This window comes from Bos grunniens, chromosome 8 (genome assembly GCF_055505025.1).
Source record: "Bos grunniens cultivar Pamir isolate PY7600 chromosome 8, Bosgru_T2T1.0, whole genome shotgun sequence".
Lineage (NCBI taxonomy): Eukaryota > Metazoa > Chordata > Mammalia > Artiodactyla > Bovidae > Bos > Bos grunniens.
In genome coordinates, this window is record NC_141172.1 from 7,466,585 (window position 1) to 7,490,596 (window position 24,012).

General features: G+C 42.9%; 1 protein-coding gene across 4 annotated transcripts in view; it reads right to left on the reverse strand.

Moving 5' to 3' along the window:
- The window catches only part of MSRA (methionine sulfoxide reductase A), a 387,551-nt gene that overhangs the window by 215,434 nt on the left and 148,105 nt on the right, over positions 1-24,012 (reverse strand). For all 4 annotated transcript variants that reach the window (XM_086414756.1, XM_086414754.1, XM_086414755.1 and 1 more), the window contains exon 2: positions 8,352-8,420. In XM_086414756.1, coding sequence (XP_086270882.1) covers positions 8,352-8,420 — 69 coding nt within the window. The remainder of the gene's footprint in view (positions 1-8,351; positions 8,421-24,012) is intronic.

Consider the following 24,012-nt stretch of genomic DNA (forward strand, 5'->3'; position numbering starts at 1 on the left):
ACTTGTTAAATCACTTTTGACTTAAGCAACTATACTTATACATGCTTCTGACTCATGAATATACATTTAATCCATATTCAGATACATGGAGCAAAACAGTAAACATAGGGAAAAAAACGAAGTTGCTTTCCTAATCAACTGGAGGTCAAGGTAACCAAATTGTTGATAAAGGGAAGTTTCTTTTTTTAGAAATATTCTAGGCCATAAATAAAGGGGAATGCAAGAATTTAAATACCACCATCTTGCAGCTTCTAATAAAATAACAGATTAAGACAATGATCATTAGGGGCTGCTGACTTCACCAAAAGAGAGAACCAGTTATTCAATGTCTCCTGGATGCTTACGCACCCCACCTATGGATTCTGATCAGTCTTCTAATTTCCGATTTGCAGAAAATACAGAGGCTTTACAAGCATGTTCATGCAATCCAGGCTGAAGGAGACAGTACCAGAATAAATGATCTAGTTTTTTAAACAAATAAATTATAAGGAAAAATAGATAGAAGGGTGAATTTATAGACCAAAAGAGACTAAATCAATTGCAGTATATGGACTCTATTTGGATCTTGATTCAAAGGGATGGTTTGAAAAAACATTTATAAGACAAGAGTAGAAATACGCACTCATGGGATATTTGATGATATTATGGAACTATTTTTTGAGGTATGATAATGGCATTGTGGTATGTTTTCTTAAAATCTGCTCTTAGAAAGAGATACGTGCCTAACTATTCCTGGGATGAAATGATATGATACCTGAGATTTGCTGTGAAACAACCTGGGATGGAGAAGAGAGAGTGAGTAGGAACAGAGATGAAGCACATTATCCCTGAGTGACAACTGCTGAAGCTGAGTTAGTGAAGCTTCACTATATTAGTCTACTTTTACACATGGTTGAGATTTTTCATAATAAAGAATGAAAAATTAAGCATTTTTTAAAACTCCACTGAAAGAAATAACAGGGCTCATGCTCAGTCACTCAGTCGTGTCCGACTCTTTGTGACCCCATGGACTGTAGCCTGCCAGGCTCCTCTGTCTGTGGGATTCTCCAGGCACAAATACTGGAGTGGGTTGCCATTCCCTGCTCCAGGGGATCTTCCCCACCCAGGCATCGAACCCGGGTCTCCTGCATTGCAGGCAGATTCTTGACCGTCTGAGCTATTGGGGAAGCCCATCACCTAACTCAAGATGTCTGTGAATTCTGAGTTCTTCAGGGACTTCTCTGCAACTTTTGGTGGGAGGGTGTGCTTACTTTCTGGTTCTTACAAGTGTTCCACGTGGTTGGGGTTGACGGATACGTGATCTCCAGACCAATCAAGGGTTACTTTATCAGACACTACTTGACCCACTGCTTCCTACCAAGGGTGCAGTTGCTTTCTCCAGACACAGAAATCCCCACCCACCTCCAGCTGCCATGCTCTCACCCTCCCCACCCCAGGACGGGCGTCTCCGACACCACGCCTGTGCCTTCTGGATCAGGACCAGGGCCAGGACAATCCTGGGCAGTGCCACACACAACAAAAGGAATTTTCAACATGGCACTTTGAAAAGTCTCTCCCCGCCTTGCCCCTGTTATTTGACCTTTCCACACTCAAAAAGGAAATGAAAGCTGAGATCATTACACACATGCAAAAGACACATAAAATAAAATGTGTCTTAAAGCATGTCTCCACATGACCAGCTACATGTCCCTTAAAGGTGTCTCAGATTACCCTGGGGAAGGCCTATTTTGGCTTCCCCAAGTGCCTCCTCACTTCAGAAGTTCGCACCAGTGAGCAGCCTGCTGTTCTAACCATCTTGTGAATTTAGATTGTTTGGTTAATTATAAACACATTTCAAAGTCATTCTTTCTGGCCTTTTCCTTGGAATGAGTGACTGCCGCTCCACAGCTCACAGAATAGTCTTCCATAGTTTTCAGTCAAGGTTCAGGGAGAAATATGCCACACCGGGATTTGATTATTTACCAACATAATGTTGGATCCTGGCCAACGAGACACCAATATATTTTTCCTTTGAAGTCTGACATATTGCCTGCTGCTTTCAATGCTGTGTTCTTGGCCAGGAGACAAAATAACTGTGGCTGTTTCAAAAATCACCTCTGATTCAATTCGGGGTGGGGAGGGGGGTGCAGATATCTTATGATTGGTTCATCTTACAGACAATGAGCCCTTCTCCTACAGAAGATGTGTCCCCTGAGGTGGGGCATGTCTATGGGCCTCTGACAGCCACTGGCCCCTGCTCTGGGATCAGTCCTCCCACACAGCTAGTTGGGAAAGAGTTAGCAAATTCTTGGCTCTGTGGCTAGAAACAGAGAAGTGTAACAAGATCATAGTACATTCTCATGATGTCTTGGGTTGTCTTTTGCTTCCTCTTGTTTGAAGAGCCCAAAAGACTAGGACACAGAAAACAGGTTTTATAGTAGTTTGAGTTTCCAGAGCTATCCCTGCCAGGATCAGTTCAGTTCAGTCGCTCAGTCGTATCCAACTCTTTGTGACCCCATGGACTGAAGCATGCCAGGCTTCCCTGTCCGTCACCAACTCCCGGAGCTTACTCAAACTCATGTCCACCGAGTTGCTGATGCCATCCAAGCATCTCATCCTCTGTCATCCCCTTCTCCTTCCACCTTCAATCTTTTCCAGCATCAGGGTCTTTTCAAATGAGTCAATTCTTCGCATCAGGTGACCAAAGTATTGGAGTTTCGGCTTCAGCATCAGTCCTTCCAGTTAATATTCAGGATTGATTTCCTTTAGGATGGACTGCTTGGATCTCCTTGCAGTCCAAGGGACTCTCAAGAGTCTCCTCCAACACCACAGTTCAAAAGCATCAATTCTTCAGCGCTCAGGTTTCTTTATAGTCCAACTCTCACATCCATACATGACCACTGGAAAAACCATAGCTTTGGCTAGACAGGCCTTTGTTGGCAAAGTAATGTCTCTGCTTTTTAATATGCTGTCTAGGTTGGTCATATCTTTTCTTCCAACGAGCAAGTATCTTCTAATTTCATGGCTGCAGTCACCATCTGCAGTGATTTTGGAGCCCCCCAAAATAAAGTCTGTCACTGTTTCCACTGCTTCCCCATCTATTTGCCATGAACTGATGGGACCAGATGCCATGATCTTCGTTTTCTGAATGTTGATCTGCCAGGCTGGGAGGAGCCTAAAACCCAGAATAACCTTAAGAATTCCCTGAGCTACTTCTGCTGTTGTTGTTTGTCATCTATCATTTCCTGACCACTGCAGCCTCTCACTGCAGAATTTTTACCTCTCACCAAACTGCCTAGATGGGGGTTTCTAAATGACAGCACCAAAGAATTTACAGTTAGAAGTAATTTTTTTCAAAATGGTTTAACATTCTGAAACAAAGACAATTCTCATTAATTGAGAAGAAAACCTCTTAAAAGTTATTTACTTCCACTTCCCAACTAGGTAGAATTGATTTCCCATTTGAATACCTCTACTGACGAAGAGTTCATTGCCCTACAGCACTGGACAGTGTGTGTTAGTTGCTCAGTTGTGTATGACTCTGTGCAACACCATGGACTGTAGCCCACCAGGCTCCTCTGTCCATGGGATTCTCTAAGGAAGAATACTGGAGTGGGTTGCCATGTCCTCCTCCAGGAGATCTTCCTGACCCAGGGTTCAAACCTGCGTGTCCTATATCTCCTGCATTGCAGACGGATTCTTTATCCACTGAGCTACCAGGGAAGCCCCATTGAACAGTACTAGTACAATATTAGAATTGCAAAGGTATAATCAGATAATTCCCCATCTCTTACTTAAGTGCTATAAGCCAGGTATAAATATGAATTAACTGTTCATTTCAGGTCATTCAAAAGAATATAACAATAGCCAGGTATAAATATGAACTAACTATTCATTTCAAGGCATTTAGAAAGAATATAACAACAGCCAGGTATACTGAGTAAAATCTTGGAAGTTAATGTAACTACTGGTATTGACTCTATGTGGTACATAAGGGAAGGCTACTGTGTTGGAATTTTTATTTCCTTTTATATCTCTAAGTTCATTATTTTTCAATGCAACTTTACTCAATGTATTTATTATTCTTGGCACAATAGCTTACAATACACACTCTCATTAGGATTCTTTTGTGTGAGTACGTGTATATGTGTATAGCACAGGGAACTCTACTCACTGCGTCATGGTGACCTAAATGGGAAGGAAATCCAAAAGAGAGGGGATACATGTGTACATGTGGCTGATTCACTTTGCTGTGCAGCAGAAAGTAACACAATATTATAAAGCAACTACATTCCAATAAAAATTTTTAAATACATAACATTTTTTAACAGCACCCTTTTCACTCCTCAAAGTATCTGAGTTTGGATAATAAGTGTTATGATCAAGTATTGAACTCGAAAGTTTTAAAACTCTGTATCTCACTTTTTCAGATTGAACTAAAACTCTTCACATATTAAGGCTGGCGCCCCACACACCCCTGATTTCTCTGCACTCTTCTCAATGAACAAATTCCTATCTTATTTGGAAATGATAACTCTTCCTGACGATGGAGTACCTTTAGTAAACTGAATAGCTGTTCCATACTTGAGAATGACCACTACAGAGGCAGGGGCTCATGCTCTTTGCCTGGGTGGAGGGGTCCTCTGTTCACTTTCACTAAGATACGGAGAGCTGGAGAGGACCCTTCAAAGTCAGGCACAGCATGTGGGCAGCTGTCACGGGGATGTCCTTGTGCCAGAGGAAGCACTCCCTTTACTTGACCAGATCTCTTTCATCTTTGGGTGCCTCAGTTTTTCCGTCTCTAAAAGCGCCCAGTGATGCCCACTTCACAGGGCTGTGGTGTGATCAAAGGGCTGGCTGCCATTGGGCACTCAGCCGCCAGGAACAAAGACACTCAGTAATTGCAAAATGTTCGGGTCCACTTCCCCAGCCTGTGAAAAAGGGGCTCCCACTGACTTGAAAGAGAGCAACACGCACAGACGAGGAGAAGCCCACCGGGAGAGCAGGCCTATTACCTTCATTATCATTGTCCTAAAGTGAGGAGGGAAGAAAAGAGCCATGAAAAGTTAAAGAACAGTGATCACAGAAAAACAAGACAAGGGTAAAACTAACTGGGCCACAAAAGAGAGCCTGAAAAAAATGAACGTCTTGTCTTAAAAATAATCTTTGAAGACTGCATGCCAGAAACAGCTTTTAAGGAACTGTCCATACATTATCTGGCCACTTGACATAATAACACATTCATACATTTCTTAGAATGAAACCTGCCCTTGACCCTCACTGTACCCTTCCTTACATCACCCATCCTAAGCTAAATGCTAATGGGAGTGCATTTTCAGAGTGGATTAAATTTAAAAGTTTCTATTTAGACAGCATTCCATAAGGTCCATTCAAATGATTAACTGACAGATAATGAAACAGGAATAGCTGATACTCTGTTGGCATAAAATACTAACGCTTTCCCAGGCTAAAGAATGAGTTTGGACGAGTACACAATGCCACTGTTGCTTTGGTGACCTCGCAGGGAAGTTGATGTAAGACATTCTCCTGCACATTAATGCTTGCTACTAAGATCAGATGGGGGGAAATGATAAATAGTAGGAGATGTCACTCCAAGCAGTGTTTTCCCGGCAAAAGCTGTGTCTCAAGAGTCCTTCAGAGCACTCTGGAAATGCACAGAAATTCACAAATCAATTTGCTAAATTGACTTGGCTGGAAATCATGCTTTTGTGCATGGATGATCTAGCCGAAAGGCAATTCTGACTCTACCAGACTCTCCCAGGACTCCTGTAACCAGAGCCAAGTGTCCGGGGACATGAGGAAAAGAGTGTGGACTTCCGGTCAGTTAGACCTAGGCTCACATTTGAGCTCCATCATCTCTATGGCTGAGGGACTTGTGATAAATCATATGAGCTCTCTGAGAAGGGGATTATGTACTCCGACCAGCTTTACAAGGTACTGTGAGGACTAAATGCCCAAGACGTGTCAAGAAGCTGCAGTTAGTCTTACTTTTTCAGTACAACTATAAACAACTTGAATGACGGAACCCCACCCCAAAACCCATCCACTCCCCAGCGCAGACCAGGTGGACAAGCTATATCAAGAGAGGATGGTTTTGAAAGCACAAATATCAAATGTTTGCGTGCAGTTAACCAAAGCAGAGGCCTTCATTTAAGCACCTGGAAGAGGCAAACTGCAGTTCTAATAAAGCAAAACTCCTCAGATGTCAGGGGATGTTATTCTGGTTTACAATCTGTATATTTCTGCACTGGTAGAGGTTAGGTACACAATTTGTTTCTTTTAAAAGCACACCCCTTGGCCATTCACAGTGGGCTTCCCAGGGTAGCCTGCAGCCAGATGAGCCTACAGCCTGGAGTACGGAAGATGCAGAAGCCAAGGGGAGAGTCTCAGAGGAACCCCATCAGCCTCCCCACTCCATGGCTAAGAAAACTGAGGCTGGGAGAGGGGGAGCTGCTTGCCCAGTCAAACAATGAAGGCCTTGGGTTAGGATTTTTAGGGAAGTCACTCTAAAGCAAACCTTTCACAAACTTATAGTAATAATAATCCCGCTACAGAGCTTTATGCACTGATATTTTCAATTATGTGGCCAACAACATTATTAGTCCTTTGGGAAAGAGTCTTTCCTAAAATATCAGGACAGGAGGAAATCTATGACCAGTCAGTCTCATTTCACATTTCCCAGTATGACATGGAACCTAGTTTCTAACCTAGTTTCTGGGGGTTCACAAAGCTAAAAGACACCGAAAGAACCCTTTGAACAATTACATGACTCTTTTCGTGCCCTGGTAACAGACACTCAGCTTGGCCTATGACTTGAGTAAAAATGCTGTCATTGAATGTAATTTCTCAGAGGAAACTTAACAAATCAAACAGTGAGCACACACCTTATAGTAATAATTAATGCAAGGAGATCAAATCAGTCAATCCTAAAGAAAATCGACCCTGAATATTCATAGGAAGGACTGATACTGAAGTTAAACCTCCAATATTTTTGCCACCCAACACAAAGAGCCGACTCACTGGAGCCGACTTTTTCCCTTCTTCTGGGAAGACTGAAGGCAAAAGGAGAAGGGGGCGATAGAGGATGAAATGGTTAGACAGCATCACCGACTCAGTAGACGTGAATTTGAGCAAACTCCAGGAGACAGTGAAGGACAGGGAAGCCTGGCATGCTCCAGTCCACGTGGTTGAAAAGAGTCAGACACAACTTAGTGACTGAACAACAACAAATGCTTTTTTCTACAAAAACCAGATACTGCATTTAAATTTCTGGGCATTAGAACTTCTAATTACTAACCAGTATATTTTAAAAGGTGACAGCCCACACACAGCAAGATTTACAAACACCTGGGCAGAAGTGGGTCCCTGTTTCATAACTCTCCAGGGTTAATCATCAGTGATGACTAACTCTGGGATTAGGGAAACATTTTATCCTGAATATGCTAATTTAGAGACACTGTTGTCAGAAGGCTAATTTCTGGCTCAAAGACACTTCAGTGCTTAAAGCAATTTTACATCAAAAGCCCTTGCAGGAGACTTCCATCAGGACCAGAGGGGAGATGGAAGCTGGAGGGGGTGTGAAGTCAGGGGAATTGAGGGCTTTAGGATGAAAGAGATCAGAGAATGTGTCTAAAGGCTAAGGGGAAGGAACCAGAGAAACAAACAAACAAAAAACAGGAATATGCTCAGTTCATAATGGAGGAGAAAGAGACTGTTCAATTAGATTGATCTCTGTGGAATAACATCTCAAAGCTATTTGAACCCCAGCTTTTATGCATACACATATGTATGTATAGTACATGTATGTATACATATAGGCTTCCCCGGTGGCTCAGACAGTAAAGAATCTGTTTGCAATGTAGAGGACCTAGGTTCAGGAAGACCCCCTGGAGAAGAGAATGACAACCCACTCCGGTATTCCTGCCTGGAGAATCCCATGGACAGAAGAGCCTGGCAGGCTACAGTCCATGGGGTCGCAAAGAGTTGGACACGACTGAAGAGACTGAGCATGCACATATATATGTATATGTGTATACGGAAAAAATCTTTCCTAGGGAAGAAAAACTCAACTCCTAAATTATCAGGTTAATTCAGAGTGTGGACATAAGAACAGTAAATATACAGTTTGATATTTGACTTGCAAAGTGAGGAAGGAAAGCATACTAAATTCTATAGAATAAGCTTTTCTGATCCCAGAAATACTAAGAACTCGATAATTTTTTGGCTGCAACAACTTGTAAATATCTAGAAGAGCCCAGATTTTGAAGCCCTGAGGACACTTGCTAAAACTCAGAAATTTGGCACGAGTCTTTGCACACAATTTGGGTTTTCTTTCAGAATTGATATCTTACCAAATACAGCCATCTGTGTTCCCTCTGGGAAAGGTTCAACTGTTCTGTTGCCATTGACATGATGTTTGGCTAGAAAAAAAGAAAGAAAGAAAGAAAATCAAGTTAAGTGTAAAGTTCTACACACATACTAACACATGTCATTAAATGTGTCAGAGAGCCTATTTCTCATTTTTAGTTAGAAACAGCACTAAAGTTCACCCTCTTAAGAGAGTTTCAATTATTATTTTTTTTTAATCTCAGTTACAAAAAAGCCCAGAGATGGCCTCATTCGGGCATGGCATTTCACCAGTGAGCACTTCCAGGCCCGAGTATGTGCAGAGCCGTGCAGCTGGGGGTGGCAAAGCCAGCCGGCCTGGAAGCTCCGGACTCCCGGCCAGAGGGTCCCTCTGTGCCAGGACATGCCCTGGAGAACAAAGGGAGCGTGGGGCTCGGGGTGAACTGCGGTGGCTTTCCCTGAGGATTGCTGATGATCAGAAGTAAGCTGTAAAGACTACAGGGTAGGGACTTCCTTAGTGATCCAGTGGTTAAGAATTTGCCTTGCCAAGCAGGGGATGCAGGTGAGAACCCTGGTTGCAGAACTAGGATCCCACATGCTGAGGAGCAATGCAGCCTGTGTGCCACAACTAGAGAGTCTGTGCACTACAACAAACGATCCCGCATGACACAACAAAGAGATGCTGCAGCTAAAACCCAACGCAACCAAAGAAATAAATGCATAAGTATTAAAATAACCATAATAAAAAGACAACAGGGTAACACTGCAGACAGCATCATTTCGCAAGTCAAGCACCATTTCAGGGGCCAGTGACACTTGCCTTCTTAAAGACCAGACAGACCTTCATTTCACTGCTTCCTACTACCCTTCATCCAGCCTCATCACATCCGCCAGTCACCCTTCCACCTGAATGCATATCAAGGACTTAGAAATTAAAAGTGACCGGCTTATGGTTTTCCAGCCTTAACTTACTCTCATAGCTCCCAAACCAAAACCAGGTAAGAGAAGATCTGAGTATGGCCCATCTACGAGTAGCCTAATTTGATCCTTAGCAATTTGGGAACATGGACATTTACATCGAAAACACTTTGACACTGCATCATGGTGCATGGATATTTTGATCTAATGGGTCACATTAGATTTACTGAGCTCTGGCACAGGGCTCAGCACTAAAGCTAGGTACTGAGGGCTTTGGCAGAGTTGGGTGGAGACTGACATGATTCTTGCCTTTATGAGGAGTGTACAATTATCTTCAAGAGGTAAAATTTCAAAAGCAAGTTCACAATGATGTGCTAAGTCCTGGAGTGGGGACTAAAGGTACTGGAAGAGTTTGCAGCAGAGGGACAGTCAGCTGCAAGGTGGAGCCAGGAACCTGGGGAAATTACAGTTAGTGTCGAGTCTAAAAGGAGGACTAGGACTCAGAAAAGCAGAGGGTGAGGGAGCAACTCGAGTGAGAGCCAGAAGTCGATGCAGCCAAGACACTGTCCTGGGCCAGAGGACAGACTAGTCCAGGCAAGTAAAGGTGATGTGTTGAGAAGCAGCGGCACTTAAGGATAGATTGGTAGGCAGGCACCTGATCATAAAAGGTCTTGAGATTCCCATCCAAACCCACAAGACCCTAGGCAGCCGCCGGAGCACCACAGCTACACCACAGCCGCCGTAGCACCACACCACAGACCACAGGTCTTTTAGAGCCTGGAGGCTGATAAGGCTCAGTCTAGGTTAGTCGATTCCTTCCTCTATTCCATCATTTCAGGGGCCTCCACAGGTTCCTAAGCAACGGTGTACTGTTTGAGGAACAGAAGAACTGGGTGAAGGGGAGGAACCAGGCTGAACCTGGCTCACGAGTCTTACAGTCTCAAGGCACTAACTGGCCCCTCCAGCAGATGCAGGAGGTAAGGTCACAGGTGGCCGTGGTACCTTGGACAGTGTTCAGACAATGGTAGGATCATTGGTTACTGAATCCAAAGGAAGGTGGTGAGGCTCCACGAGGAACTCACAGCTCTATTCTATAGTTAGGACCCCAGAGCCCCTGTCAGAGGTATTAAAACATATATCAAGAGCTATAATCCCATTCAAAGGCTAACCCACTAAGCTCACTCATGAGAATTTAAAGAAAAATGCGAGAGAAAAAAAAAAAAAGGTGGTAGACATAATATTTACTCATGTACTACTGGTAATAAATCTTTATATCAACTAAATATCCAAAAACAGAGAAACATTATCATTATCAAACATTATCAAAACATAGAAAATTATCATTCATAATTTATCACAAGCATGGAATATCATGTAACATTTTAAACACAGTATTTGAGAGACAAATAGAAATGTGAAAAAATATTTGGGATAATAGTAAGTGAAAACAATGCTATTACATACTGAATGCAGACTATAATGACGGCTAACAAAAATATGAATGCTTGTGGGAAAAGACTGGCAGAGAAATATGCAAAACCAAAAATAACTGTGAATATTATGCAAGATATTTATCACTATCAGTTGTCTTTGTCATTGTTAGATTCTTACTTCCCAGATGCAAATGTTTGTTTGAATTTTTCGAAGTCAACAAAGCTGTAGATTTCTAAAATTTGTTCTGCAGCACTTAGTGTCCCAGGACAGTCCATCAGGACATATGTATAGCCAGCCAAACCACTACATGGCTTCCATAAACATTGTGGCTTATTTGACATCTCCTCGGGCACAGCTCAAAAGCACTTCCAATGCAGGATGACCTTCCTCACCAAACCTGACCCTCTTCCAGCATCCCTACCCCTGGGAATAGGACCACATACTCCTACTTTCAGGGCATCCTTGCCCATTCTCTCTCCCTTGCTATGCATACCTAATCCATCACCAAATCTGGCTAATTTTGCCTTTCAGATAGCTTTAGAATCCTTTCACTTCTTCCCTTCACCACCCAAACCACCCTCGTCCCAACTCTTATGGCCTCTGCCCTGGACCCTTACAAGCACCTCCAGCTCTTCCATATCCCCTCTCCAATTCATTCTTCCCATTATCATCACAATTATCTTTTAACTGATTATATAACACCAAGTCCCTGGTCCTCTCCCCCACTTGCAATGGCTTCCCACTGCTCATAGGCAGAAATCAGAACTCTTCAATGCAGCTTCAAAAACCCATGTGGTCTGGCCACCTCCGCCCCTCATTCCCTCGACTACAGTCAGAGCTGCACCCTACACTTAGTCATTATTTCAGCGAGTAGACTACAAGCTCAGAGAAGGCAGGGCTCATATGGGTTCATGGTTCCCACAGTTTCCGCACATTGTAAGACCCAACATAGGTGTTTAATGAATAGCTGCTAAATTAATGAAGGGAAACAAACTACTAAGGTACTAAAAAGTCCCTCTTTAGCCATTATGAAAGATTATTATTTGATACACTGATGTATCTCTACATACACACACATGTGTCCCTTATACATAAATGATCATTGAAAAAGGCCACTCAGAAAGTCTCCCCAGTCGGATGGCCTGGAGACCAAGGAACTCCTCTGTTCCAGTCCCTAAACACCATTCCTCTTCCCTTCCAAACCACCTTCTCCCATCTGAGAAGGTAGAAGTGCAAAGACTGGACATGCTACCCAGAGAGGAAGGAGGAAGTTCATAAGCAACTCCCTCCTCACTGCCCAGGCTCTCCGGGACTCTGTCTTATCTTTCATTCTACAGCCTGAGACCCAAAGATAACAAGGCTCTAAACTTGATCTTGCATCTTTTTCTTTTTTTTTTTTTTTTTAGTAGTACTTTTAAATTTTTATTAGAAATTATGTAAAACTTATGGAAAATTTGCAAAAATAAAATAGTACAAAGAATATTTATGTACTTTTATCTGAACCACAGCTGAGCCTTACATCATTCCCTGGAGAGCAAAGACACAGCATTAGCCAAGGATAAAGAGTGCAGAATCTAGGGCTAAGGACCTGGACTCTGCGATAAAACTGTCTGACCCTGAATCTCAGCTCTCCTGCTGCCTAGTCGTATGACCTTGGCTCAGCAACGCAGCCTCTCTGTGCTTCCATTTCCTCATCCGTACCTACCTCACGGGTTGCTCTGAGAATCAAAGGAGTTAATATATGTAAGGCACTGAGAAGGGTGCCTGGCGCACAATACACACAACTGTCAGGCTTGTATCAGCATCTACATGTGGACTTGCTTTACCCAAGATCTGAGTCAGGACTGGCAAATACACGGCACACATGTACCTCTCCTCCACGTCCACGTCCATGGCAGACATCATTAATCAATCCCAGCACACTTTCACAATTCCCCGACTATGACCACAAAATCTCGTCTGGACTTAGCACCCCACAGAGTCTCTTACTCCTCAGGAAAGGCATGTGTGATGAAATCATTCTGCTATTCCTGGTCTCAGTGAATAAACCATAAAGATGGTACAAAGAAAGAAGCCATTTTTCCTTCTCATTTCTACATCACCCATTGCAATTTTTTAAAAAGACTCTTTGAAAGCCTCCAGACTCTATACGGCTTTATGGATAAGAGAATAGATACTGTGTGCTACTTTCTATTCCAGAAGGAGAGAACAGGGGAGGTGTTAAAAACCAAGCAAGGGCAGTTCTAGTCCTGCAGACCAAGGGCAGCTTCCCATTGACACTCTGCTCAGGCAAGTACTCGGGGGCCAAAGAACCTGAGACTGCTGAAGCATATTCTAAAGGTCAGATGAGACTGGAGGGTGAGGAGCATTTATAATTTATAATTAAAAATATTTTTTAAAAAGCATTTATAATTTTTTTTTCAAAAGTGGTGGCACATTTCACCACAGAAACAATCAAACTGACTAAACAGAGCCATCTCTCATTGACTGGGCACTGAGAGTATTGATCACCAGCAGAGCAGGAGACAGGAGGGGTCTGTCCGTCTGACAAGGACATCTGCTGCCCGGCCCAGCAGGCGGGTGCCTCCCGTCTGGCTGGCTGGGCGCTGTGGGCACACGTTCCAAAGCGCCGCACTCCAGGGGGACGACCTGGGCTGATGGCCGTGACGTGTCCTCAGTCAAGGGCGTGTGAGGACGAGGAATAGATTTCCATTTATCTTGAAAGCCCAGTGCTTGAGGAGCAGGGAGGTTAATTAGAGCAAGACTGGGTCAAAGTCAACTCTCGGAGAGATTCTGAAGGGGATTTGGTGCGGGGCTCGGAGGAACACGTTCAAAAGCTTTAGAAGATGATACTGACGCTGCTTCTTGTTTTGTTTTATGAATGTCTAATGCACTTCAGACTTTATTACTGTCTTCTTCCTTGACAAAAACACAGTAAAACTCTTCAACCATGTACTTGCAACAATGCAAATACAGACACAAACTACCTGGCGATTAGTGCCGTGTCCTGTGCTCAAGTTGAGAGCTAAAATTTCTATCTTCTGGGTGGGGAGGGCATGGATTTATAAGGTAAATGGCAAAGTATTTCGTGGGGGAGAGTGGGCCCCCACGTTCTCCTAAAGGGTCAAGCCTCTCCAGGCAGGTCATATTGGCGACACCAGCTAATTGAAGAGTCTTGTAACTGCTGCCACTGTCCTGGGAGTCCAGGCCCACTGCTGGGCCCAGAACCATCCCTGGACTGGACTAAAGCCTCAGGGCTGCAGACCACCCGGTGGTGTGAGCCCCCACCATCACGTTATTCACCCCACACATCACACCCAACTTACACATGTCCTGCGTTGTTGCTGTTGCTGTTCAGCCACCAAGTTGTGTCCTATGTTACTCTCAGTCATTTGAGCTGTGACAAACCTCACAAGTGAATTATTTCTACCTTAGGGAATCATCAGAACTGAGGCAAAGGTTTCCAAACAAGGGCTTCTCTGGTGACTCAGTGGGAAAGAACTCACCTGCCAATGCAGGAGACATGGGTCTGACCTCTGGGTCGGGAAGATCCCCTGGAGGAGGGAATGGCAAGCCACTCCAGTATTCTTGCCTAGAGAATCCCATGGACAGAGGAGCCTGGTGGGGTACAGTCCATGGGGTCTCAAAGAGTCAGACACGACTGAGCAACTAAACAACACAAATTACAGCAGAACTGATTATAAGAATGAAAAACCATTACTTGGCCCACCAAAAGGGAGACAATGAAGTAAACTGTGACACAGCCTCAGATGGAATAATACATACCAATTTAAAAAGTATGACCGTTAGTAGTTTTTTTTTATCATGACATCAGAAAATAGTAATATATATAAACATTAAAGTGGGGAAACAGTAAGATAAAAGAAGAAATCTAGATCTTACCTAGATTTTCAAGTTGTACAAATCTAAACATTTTCCTTTGAACCCTGTTCCTCTGTTTTCTTCGAGGAGGAGAAAGAGCAAGAGAAACGAGAGAAACTCTCTTAAATGAGAATAACTGACGGGTAGATTGCTTACTGCTTGATCACGTAAGGATCCTTTTCTTTCCAGGGTTCCAGAGTACCTTGAACTCTTGCCTGTCCCTGAGCCCACAGCCCCTGCATGTTGAGTGCCACTGGGGATGCTCAGGGACTTCAGGACCAACCCAGCCCAGAAACACGGCTGCCCTATTACACCCCCTCTGATGTGCAGGGCTCTGGGCTTATGGACCCAGGAAGGCAGGCGTGCAGGGGCTGGAGGAGGGAAGGCTGATGGAGGAACTAGGGGGACATATCTGCTCCACCAAGTCAAGGCGCAGGGATCTATATTCTGTCCAAATAAAATTACAGTTCAGAAAACAATGACTGAACACAGCTTATGTGTCAGGCACTGGGTTTGCTGTCAGTGTTACTACAGGGTAGACAGTGCCTGCCTTCTATTCATTCTTCACTGACCAGCAACGACTCTGCCCCACTTGTTAGGGCTGCAGACCAAGTACGTCTACACACATCTCCTGTGTTAGCAGCACTGCCTACAGCTCCTAATGCATCCTGTTACCACACAATTCTCAGACAAGCATGAGTTCCTGATTCATGCTACTTTATCCCAAGAAAAGCATTCCATCATTGTTCATTTCATTTTTAGGACTCCATTTCACTCATGTAATACTGTTATTAATTACCACATGTAAGAACCATGTCAACTTAGGCATCTATGCTAAGCATGTGATATTAATCGACGGAAAAATCTCCACCTGATTTTTGTGAAATCTCCCTGCCCCCTCTAAACACAAGTAATTCCTAATGACCACCCAAATTAGACAATCTTGAGATGAGAAATTCCATTTAAAATAAGCTTACTTGAAGGGTTAAGATCTATATGTCAGTTTGATGAATGTGACCTCTTCATGAATAACAGTGCTGAAAACAGTTGTATTGAAAAATGTGGCTGTACACCAAAATGATTTCTAAGGGATGCTTGTTATTGATCCTAAAACATACTTTAGATTTCAAAGATGGATGTCAAATGTACCTATAGAGGATCTCACAGAGATCATACTTTTTAGTATTGTTTTTTAAAATGTTGCCCTTCACAGGCTGGATTGGAGGGGAGTTTGGGGGAGGATGGATATATGTATATGTAAGAATGAGTTCCTTCGCTGCTTACCTGAAACTATCACAACCTTTGTTTGTTAATCGGCTATGCTGCTGCTGCTGCTGCTAAGTCCGACTCTGTGCGACCCCATAGACGGCAGCCCACCAGGCTCCCCCGTCCCTGGGATTCTCCAGGCAAGAACACTGGAGTGGGTTTAATCGGCTATACCCCAATACAAAATAAAAAGCTTAAAAAAAATTGCCCTTCAGAGACTTGGTGCCCCCAGCTTGCGTTTACCAGTGTCAGTTCCCCGTGTGAAAATAACCAGCCTGGTACAGAGCATCCGAGTCCTGGGAATGGAATTAAAGCATGAGCCCCACAGAGGTACGTTCTCATCTCATCAGCAGCATCTAGCATCACTTAGGACGCTCCGTGTCTGCCACTGAGACTGCTGAATCGGCTCTTACATGCAGCTGTACACACCGCCCTGAAAAGAGGCCGTGCCTGTCTGGAGCAAAGCGCCCTAGTAATCAGTGGTCGGCTTCCTCCTTTCCTGTGACCCTGGCAGCGGCCTCGAGCAGGACACGCATTGCCCCTGGGTGGCACAGCATCTGCTGTCAGGCCACTGATGGGCCGACTGGTCCAGTGACGCCTCTATCCCCACCCCCACCTCCACCCCCTGTGACAGTGATAAATGCCCGGGCCCTTTGCTCAGCTGAGCCTGACGGGACGGACCTCCCCTTGCAATCTGTTTCAGCCCATCACCAATCTTTCCCCCGCAAAGCCCCCCTGAGCACGCCAAGCGAGCCTGCACCGGGGTAAGGCCAGACCAATCTGCTTTCTGTGACTGTTGTTTCAGGAAAACGAATTAGAACTTCATTTTTAGTGGAAGCTGCTAATCAAAAAAATGGAATATGTTGTTACAAGCCTTACAGGGAACTTTTCTCGACTATCCTTTGACATTAAAAATGAAGAAGATACAGCTAAATCTGGGAGTTTAATTAGAAGCAAAGAGGAATGGTCATGGATAGAAACATTGGCTTCCACTGAAATCAATACATTTTCAATCTATTAAATGATTACTGATGTCAGAGGTAAGGAGACAGAGATAAAATAGTCTGAGGGGAATCAAACATTGATAAGGAGATGTGACATCAACGCTGACCGTTAACCAGATTCATCACCCATTAGCTCCTACAATACATTTCGCTCATGTACAGATAGTTGTTTCAGGATTGTGTGTAAGAGATTGGCACTAACCTTTTACACAAAATAGTCCAGAATGGGGAATAATATGCACCCATTATAAAGAATGAAGTAATTCTATAGATTAAGACATGAAATTATCCATAAGAGGCATCATTAACTGGGGGGGAAACCAATAGGTAAGATAATGTGCATAATATGCCCAAATTAATTTTTTTAATACCCTATTTTTACCTTCTGAATTTTGCTCCATGGGATGCATTACTTGCTTGAAAACAGAAACAAAGGACATTTTAAATGTCCCCAGCCTTTGCTACCCTGTGATGACCCCTGCAGCCTGGGAGCTTCTTCCCAGGCAGGGCTGAGGGCATGCCGGAGATGCAAGAATGGCCAGTGGTGAGCAAGCAGCCCCTGAAATCAGATCAGCTCAGCCCCATGTTTACATTTTATCCAGGCTCAGGACAAATGCCAGAGGTGATTCCACTTGTTTCCATCTGCCTTCTCCAAAGCAGTGGGTTGATTATCCTCCTTTCAAAAGGAAAAGAATTTTAAGAGGATCAACCACTATAAATTTTAGATGGGATTAAAATATCATTTATCTTGAAATAAAAAGTATTTCTAGGTTTGTGTGTGTGTGTGTGTGTGTGTGTGTGCTTAGTCATCTCCAACTCTTTGTGACCCCATGGACTGCATGGAGCCCGCCAAGCTCCCTGTGTCCATGGGGATTCTCCAAGCAAGAAGACTGCAGTGGGTTGCCATTTCCACTTCCACAGGATCTTCCCGACCCAGGGATCAAACCCACGCCTCCTGCATTAGCAGGCGGATTCTTTACCAATGTGCCATCTGGGAAGCCCTATTTCTAGGTTTACCTTTTCTTTATTTTACGGGAAAGAAGAAAGAGGGAGGGAGGAAGGGAAGAAAGGAAGGAGGAAAGGAAGAAAACAGACTGGTATATCAGTAGTACTTTGCCATTCTGGAATTTTATATAATATATATATCTTAAATACATATTAAAATAATATAACATACACATATATTATTTCTCTGCCCCCTCTCCCTCCTCTCTCTCATCCTGTCTGTTTCTCTCATCCTTATAATTTTTCTCTAAAAAAGAAGAAAAGGCTATTTTAAAATCTATTTTAGATTGACTGAATAGAGATTAAGCTCATCATTCATAATTTTAAAACTGATGGAAATGTTCTATATTTCCCTCAAAAGAAAGATAAATCAAGTTTTTACTATGAAGGTCTCCACTGGTTTCCCAAAAGCAGTGAAAAAAAAATGTTTTAATCCAGCTCTTCTTAGAGCAATAGCACAGTAGCTCATCCGCTTTGAAGACCCTTGTCCTGAGAGAGCAGGCTTGGTCACATGACTAAGGGATGCCTGATGACCTAGTGCATATTCACATTAGGGAATATGGCAGACAAAATCTTCAACTACAAGTCTACAAATGATACAGAATTTATGGTGTTTTTGTATACTTGTCTACCATGAAAGAGTGACCAAAAACTGAACCTCTAATTCAGGGAAGTTGAGTGGGGACAGGAGTGGTTCTTCAGACATGCTTCTGGTCCCCTGACTTAATGAAGGGACAGAGAGCACAGGCGGCAGAGCAAAGCCTACTGGGTTATCTTCCTTGAATATGTGCTCAAGCAGACCCTTAGATATTTAAGCGATGGGTTGATTCTGGGATGAATTCTCTAACAATTGGCTGGAGCATTGCTGAATTAAATGAGTGTTGTGTTTGAAAATATCAAGCACGTGCATGGCCAAGGCAAGCAGCCTTCCACTGAGCCCTCCCAGGGCCCAAATGATGGTCTCTGCCAGCTGGAAGGCTATCAGTTTCCACAGAGACACGAGCTGGGAGTAGAGGGATATAAGGCAGAACAAGAGTATTTCTCATTTTGGTACATTCTCATATACTAAATCTGATTGAGTGATTTTGGAAATACCTGATTAAGACTAGAATTCTACAAAAGGAGATGAATGTGACCCAGTAAAACTCAACCATAAAGGGACTTCAATGCAAGCCCAACAGAAAGTCTGATTTTGAATAAAATTATGCCTTGATAGGCCTGCCAGGCTCTTAGTGCTAGGAGTAAATTATAGTCATCTCTATTTTCTGTCACTTTATCTTCCCAAAAGGCTGATAGCTCAAAATGTAAACTACTGTGAGGAAAGTAGCTGAAGAGGAGCTAATGAAATACAGGCAAGTCCCCAACTTTAAAATGAGTCACATTTCAAAAGCATGTTTAAGAGATGGACATCTGGGACACAGAATCCATTTTCTCATGAACATGCTGTTATAAATGGTGGTAAGCTAGCCCACAAGAGCCTGCTCAACCTGTAATAGTTTCAAATATAACTCTTTCTAGGATTCTAACCACCATGCATGAGATACTGTCACAACACGAAAAAATACTCTAAGTTCTACCCTACGACACCAAGAACACACCCTTTCACACCAGCCAAGTTGGCTATAAGCTACAGCTAGAGAACAGAATACATTTCCCTACCTTCTCAACCTGACCAGCTACTAACTTCACAGTAGAAAGAAATTTCCACTTTATTCATCACTGTAGAAAGCAGATTTCTTCCCCCAAAGAGGAAGAAATTCGCCATTCAAATGCCAAGTACATTTTAAATTCAGTGGCCTCACTGCAGGTGAGACTGTAAAGCTGGGTAGTTCTGGTTCAGGGTCTCCTACAAGCTGGGGTCAAGATGCTGGCTGGGGCTGCAGTCTCATCTGATGACTTGACCGGGAAAGGACTGCTCTCAAGCTCATTTGATGGCAGGCCTCAGTGAGCTAGAGCAGGGGTCCCCAATCCTTGAGCCACAGACGGATACTAGTCCCTGGCCAGTTAAGAACAAGGCCACATAGCAGGAGGTGAGCAGTGGGCAAGCAAGCAAAGCTTCATCTGTAATTACAACCAATTGCCATCATTTGCATTAATGCCTAAGCTCCACCTTCTGTCAGATCAGCAGTGGCATTAGATTCTCATAGGAGCGCAAACCCTATGAACTGCTCATGCGAGGGATCTAGGTTACACGCTCCTCATGAGAATCATCCCAAAACCACACATCCCACCACCGCCCCAATCCATGGAAAATTGTCTCCCACAAAACCAGTCCCTGGTGCCCAACAGGTTGAGCCTGCTGAACTGTAGCATAGATCCTCCCCACAAAGAGCCTTCAGAAGACGCAGCACAGCTGACATCTCGATTCTAGCCTCATGAGACCTGGATCCAGGGCCACCCACCCAAGCTACACCCAGATTTCCTAACCGCCTCCCAACCAAAAAAAATATGAGATCATATATGATTTTTCTTTTAAGCTGCTACATTTGGAGATAATTGGTTATACAGCAATAGATAACCATTAACATGTTCTAATAAAGGGGAAATAATATGGTTTTGAGCAAAGGACAACTACTGACATTTGGCAGGAGCTCAAACCATCTTTTATAAAGCTGTATGGAACTTACAGCAACTGAGCACTCAGGCACACAGAGAACTTAGAGTATATTCTACAAAGGAAAAAGGTATTTCCAGTCTGACTTACAAGTCAACCGCTGGCAAATGATCCATTTCTAACTGAAGACTACCCCTATGTAATTTTATTTTTCCACCAACTTCTTCTCTAGCGTGCTGGGATTGCTAAAATAGGCATTCCTGAACTACTTAAGTCTAGGAATAGTGTATAAAATACCAGAGTAAGGCTTTCAGCATTTCTGCAATAATTCTGGCAATTTTTATTCATTTGCATCATCCAGAGGACTATTAGTTGCTTTTCCTGCTGCTTTGTTTGGGGAATTTATATCTTTGCCTCATAGGGCTTACAAAAACAATGAAGAAAAATGTTTTTCCAAAATTCCCAGGGAAGCTAAATTTAAATTCATGCCAAAGGCCTTAACAGCAATGGAGAAAATCTTCTCTATTTGAATGGTGTTTTGTTTGGTTGATTGGTTGTTTAGTTGAGTTGGGGGCTTTTCTCTTTGACTAGATGGAAGCAAAAAGACAACTGGATTATTTTTATCTATAGTGGTACCTATAAGAAATAAGGTTTTCCCCCTTTTCTATGAGAATCAAAATATAAGCTAAAAATCAAAATTGTTGCTGATATTAAACTTGGTTTTTCTACAAGTCTTGGACACTTCATCCACAGCAGCTTAAGGCTACTCTAAGTAGCCAAATAGCAGGATCCTATTATATCCTGTGTTTACCATGTGCTAAGAAATTCCAAACATCTCTGCTAACTACCATAAGACACTAGAAGGGTTAAGCTTGAGCTGGTCATTGCAGTGATATAGGAAACCATGTTCCTGGCTCATTGTTCACCAAATTTCAGTTCTTACAGAAATATCACTCACCACACTCTTGGTATGCCCCGTCACTTTAGTTAAATCTCAGATTAAAGCCCAAGGGGAGTGGGGTGAGTGAGGGAAGGAGGAAAAATACCAGTTGAATACATGGCAATGTTTCCTACCCTTCTCGACATGAGGACAACATCCACAGATCACTAAAGTCTCAACCCAAATAGTGCTCATAAGAAATCCCTGTGGAGCAGTCTGGTCCAATCAAGGAGATGGAAACCACACAGTAGGTCAGACAGCAGAAGTCTAACATAGAGAATATTAACCATAATTTTAGAAGTAACTATATAATCTAAGGAAACTCTATGCTATCTGTGGACTGAGGGTACCTAAAGAAGGATAGACTTAGAAGGATTCAAACCTCCTTAGAGAAGGTGCAGTTAAGCTACGGGATAGTACAGTTCACTGGCTTGTAGGCTACAGCTAATCTGGAGATGCTGGGCAAACAATAGGCTATCTTCCAGAATGCAGGTGATCAGAAACCAGAGGTGTGAGTGCACAGTGGGATCCAGGCACACGGGAGATTTTGAGCATCTGCAGGGACTCTAAGACTCAGACTGAATCTGGTTTCCTTGTCAAGAGGGCTGCAGAAAAGTTACCACCAGGCCAAGGCTGTATGGTCACAGAACTGAGTTCTGGGCGGTGGGTGGGGCAGGCTCCTCTGGAGGTATCCACACCACCACCACCAGCCACAACCGAAACAGCAAGAGACTCCTCGCACAAAGTCTCCCCAGCGCCCTCTACTGAAACAACACCATGCTCACAGCACAGGAAAAACACTATAGAAACTCCTTTATCATGGAGCCTATTCAGAATGATGAATTCAGAGCTGAGAAGCAATAAATTAGTAACAAATCTTGAAAACTATACAATTACCAAAACCATAAAAGAAATGGAAAAATCTGAAATAAAACTCCAGACTCATAGCTTCATTGGGAAATTCTAGATACATTTAAGGAAGAGACAATACCAATCCTACATAAATTCCTTCAAAAACAGAGAAGACACACCTGAAACTAAAACAAGATTGTGAATTAACTATGCTTCCACTTTAAAAAAGTGGTTACAAAAGAAGAAACAGAGGAGAAGGGAAGTTTCACAGATGATTTTATGAGTTTAGCATTACCATGGTAACAAAACCAGACAAAGACACCAAAAACTACAGGCAAATCACCCTTTATGAGCACAGGCTCAAAAATAATAAATATTTTTAATAAACATTAAGTTCAGGAATATATTTTAAAAGTACAATAATCATGGCCAAATGAGATTCATCTAGGGAACTGAAAGTTCTTTTAACAATCAAAAATGCAATGTAATTTATCATACTAACAGGGGAAAAAATGACCATCTCAACAGAAGCTAAAAAAGCATCTGACATAATTCAGTACCTATTCATGATTTCTTAAATTTCTCAGTAAATCAGGAAAACAGTTTGATAAAGAATATCTACAAGAAACCTATACCTAGCATACCAAAAGGAAAAAAGAAGAAAAAACTATCTGTATATGTCAATGATGTGATTGTGTAAATTCAAAACCCCAAGGAATCTATCAAGAAACTTTTTTGTAAGTTTTATCAAGATCACAGAGTACTAGGGCAATATCAAAAATAAACTCTTCCTATAAAGTGCAAGTCCTGAAAGATGATGCCGTGAGAGTGCTGCACTCAATATGCCAGCATATTTGGAAAACACAGCAGTGGCCACAGGACTGAAAAAGGTCAGTTTTCATTCCAATCCCAAAGAAGGGCAATGCCAAAGAATGCTCACATTACCGCACAATTACACTCATCTCACACGCTAGTAACGTATTGTTCAAAATTCTCCAAAACACGCTTCAACAGTACATGAACTGTGAACTTCCAGATGTTCAAGCTGGATTCAGAAAAGGTGGAGAAAACAGAGATCAAATTGCCAACATCTGTTGGATCATCGAAAATGCAAGAGAGTTCCAGAAAAACATCTAGTTCTGCTTTATTGACTATGCCAAAGCCTTTGACTGTGTGGATCACAATAAACTGTAGAAAATTCTGAAAGAGATGGGAATACCAGACCACCTGACCTGCCTCCTGAGAAATCTGTATGCAGGTCAGGAAGCAACAGTTAGAACTGGACATGGAACAACAGACTGGTTCCAAGTTGGGAAAGGAGTACGTAAAGACTGTATAATGTCACCCTGCTTATTTAATTTTTATGCAGAGTACATCATGAGAAATACTGGGCTGCAGGAAGCACAAGCTGGAATCGAGATTTCTGGAGAAATATCACTAACCTCAGATATGCAGATGATACCACCGTTATGGCAGAAAGTGAAGAAGAACTGAAGAGCCTCTTGATGAATGTGAAAGGGGAAAGTGAAAAAGATGGCTTCAAGCTCAACATTCAGAAAATAAAGATCATGGCATCCAGTCCCATCACTTCATGGCAAATAGATGGAGAGACAGTGGAAACAGTGGCTGACTTTATTTTTTGGGCTCCAAAATCACTGCAGATGGTGACTGCAGCCATGAAATTAAAAGACACTTACTCCTTGGAAGGAAAGTTATAACCAACCTAGACAGCATATTAAAAAGTAGAGCCATTACTTTGTCAAAAAAGGTCTGTCTAGTCAAAGCTATAGTTTTTCCAGTAGTCATGTATG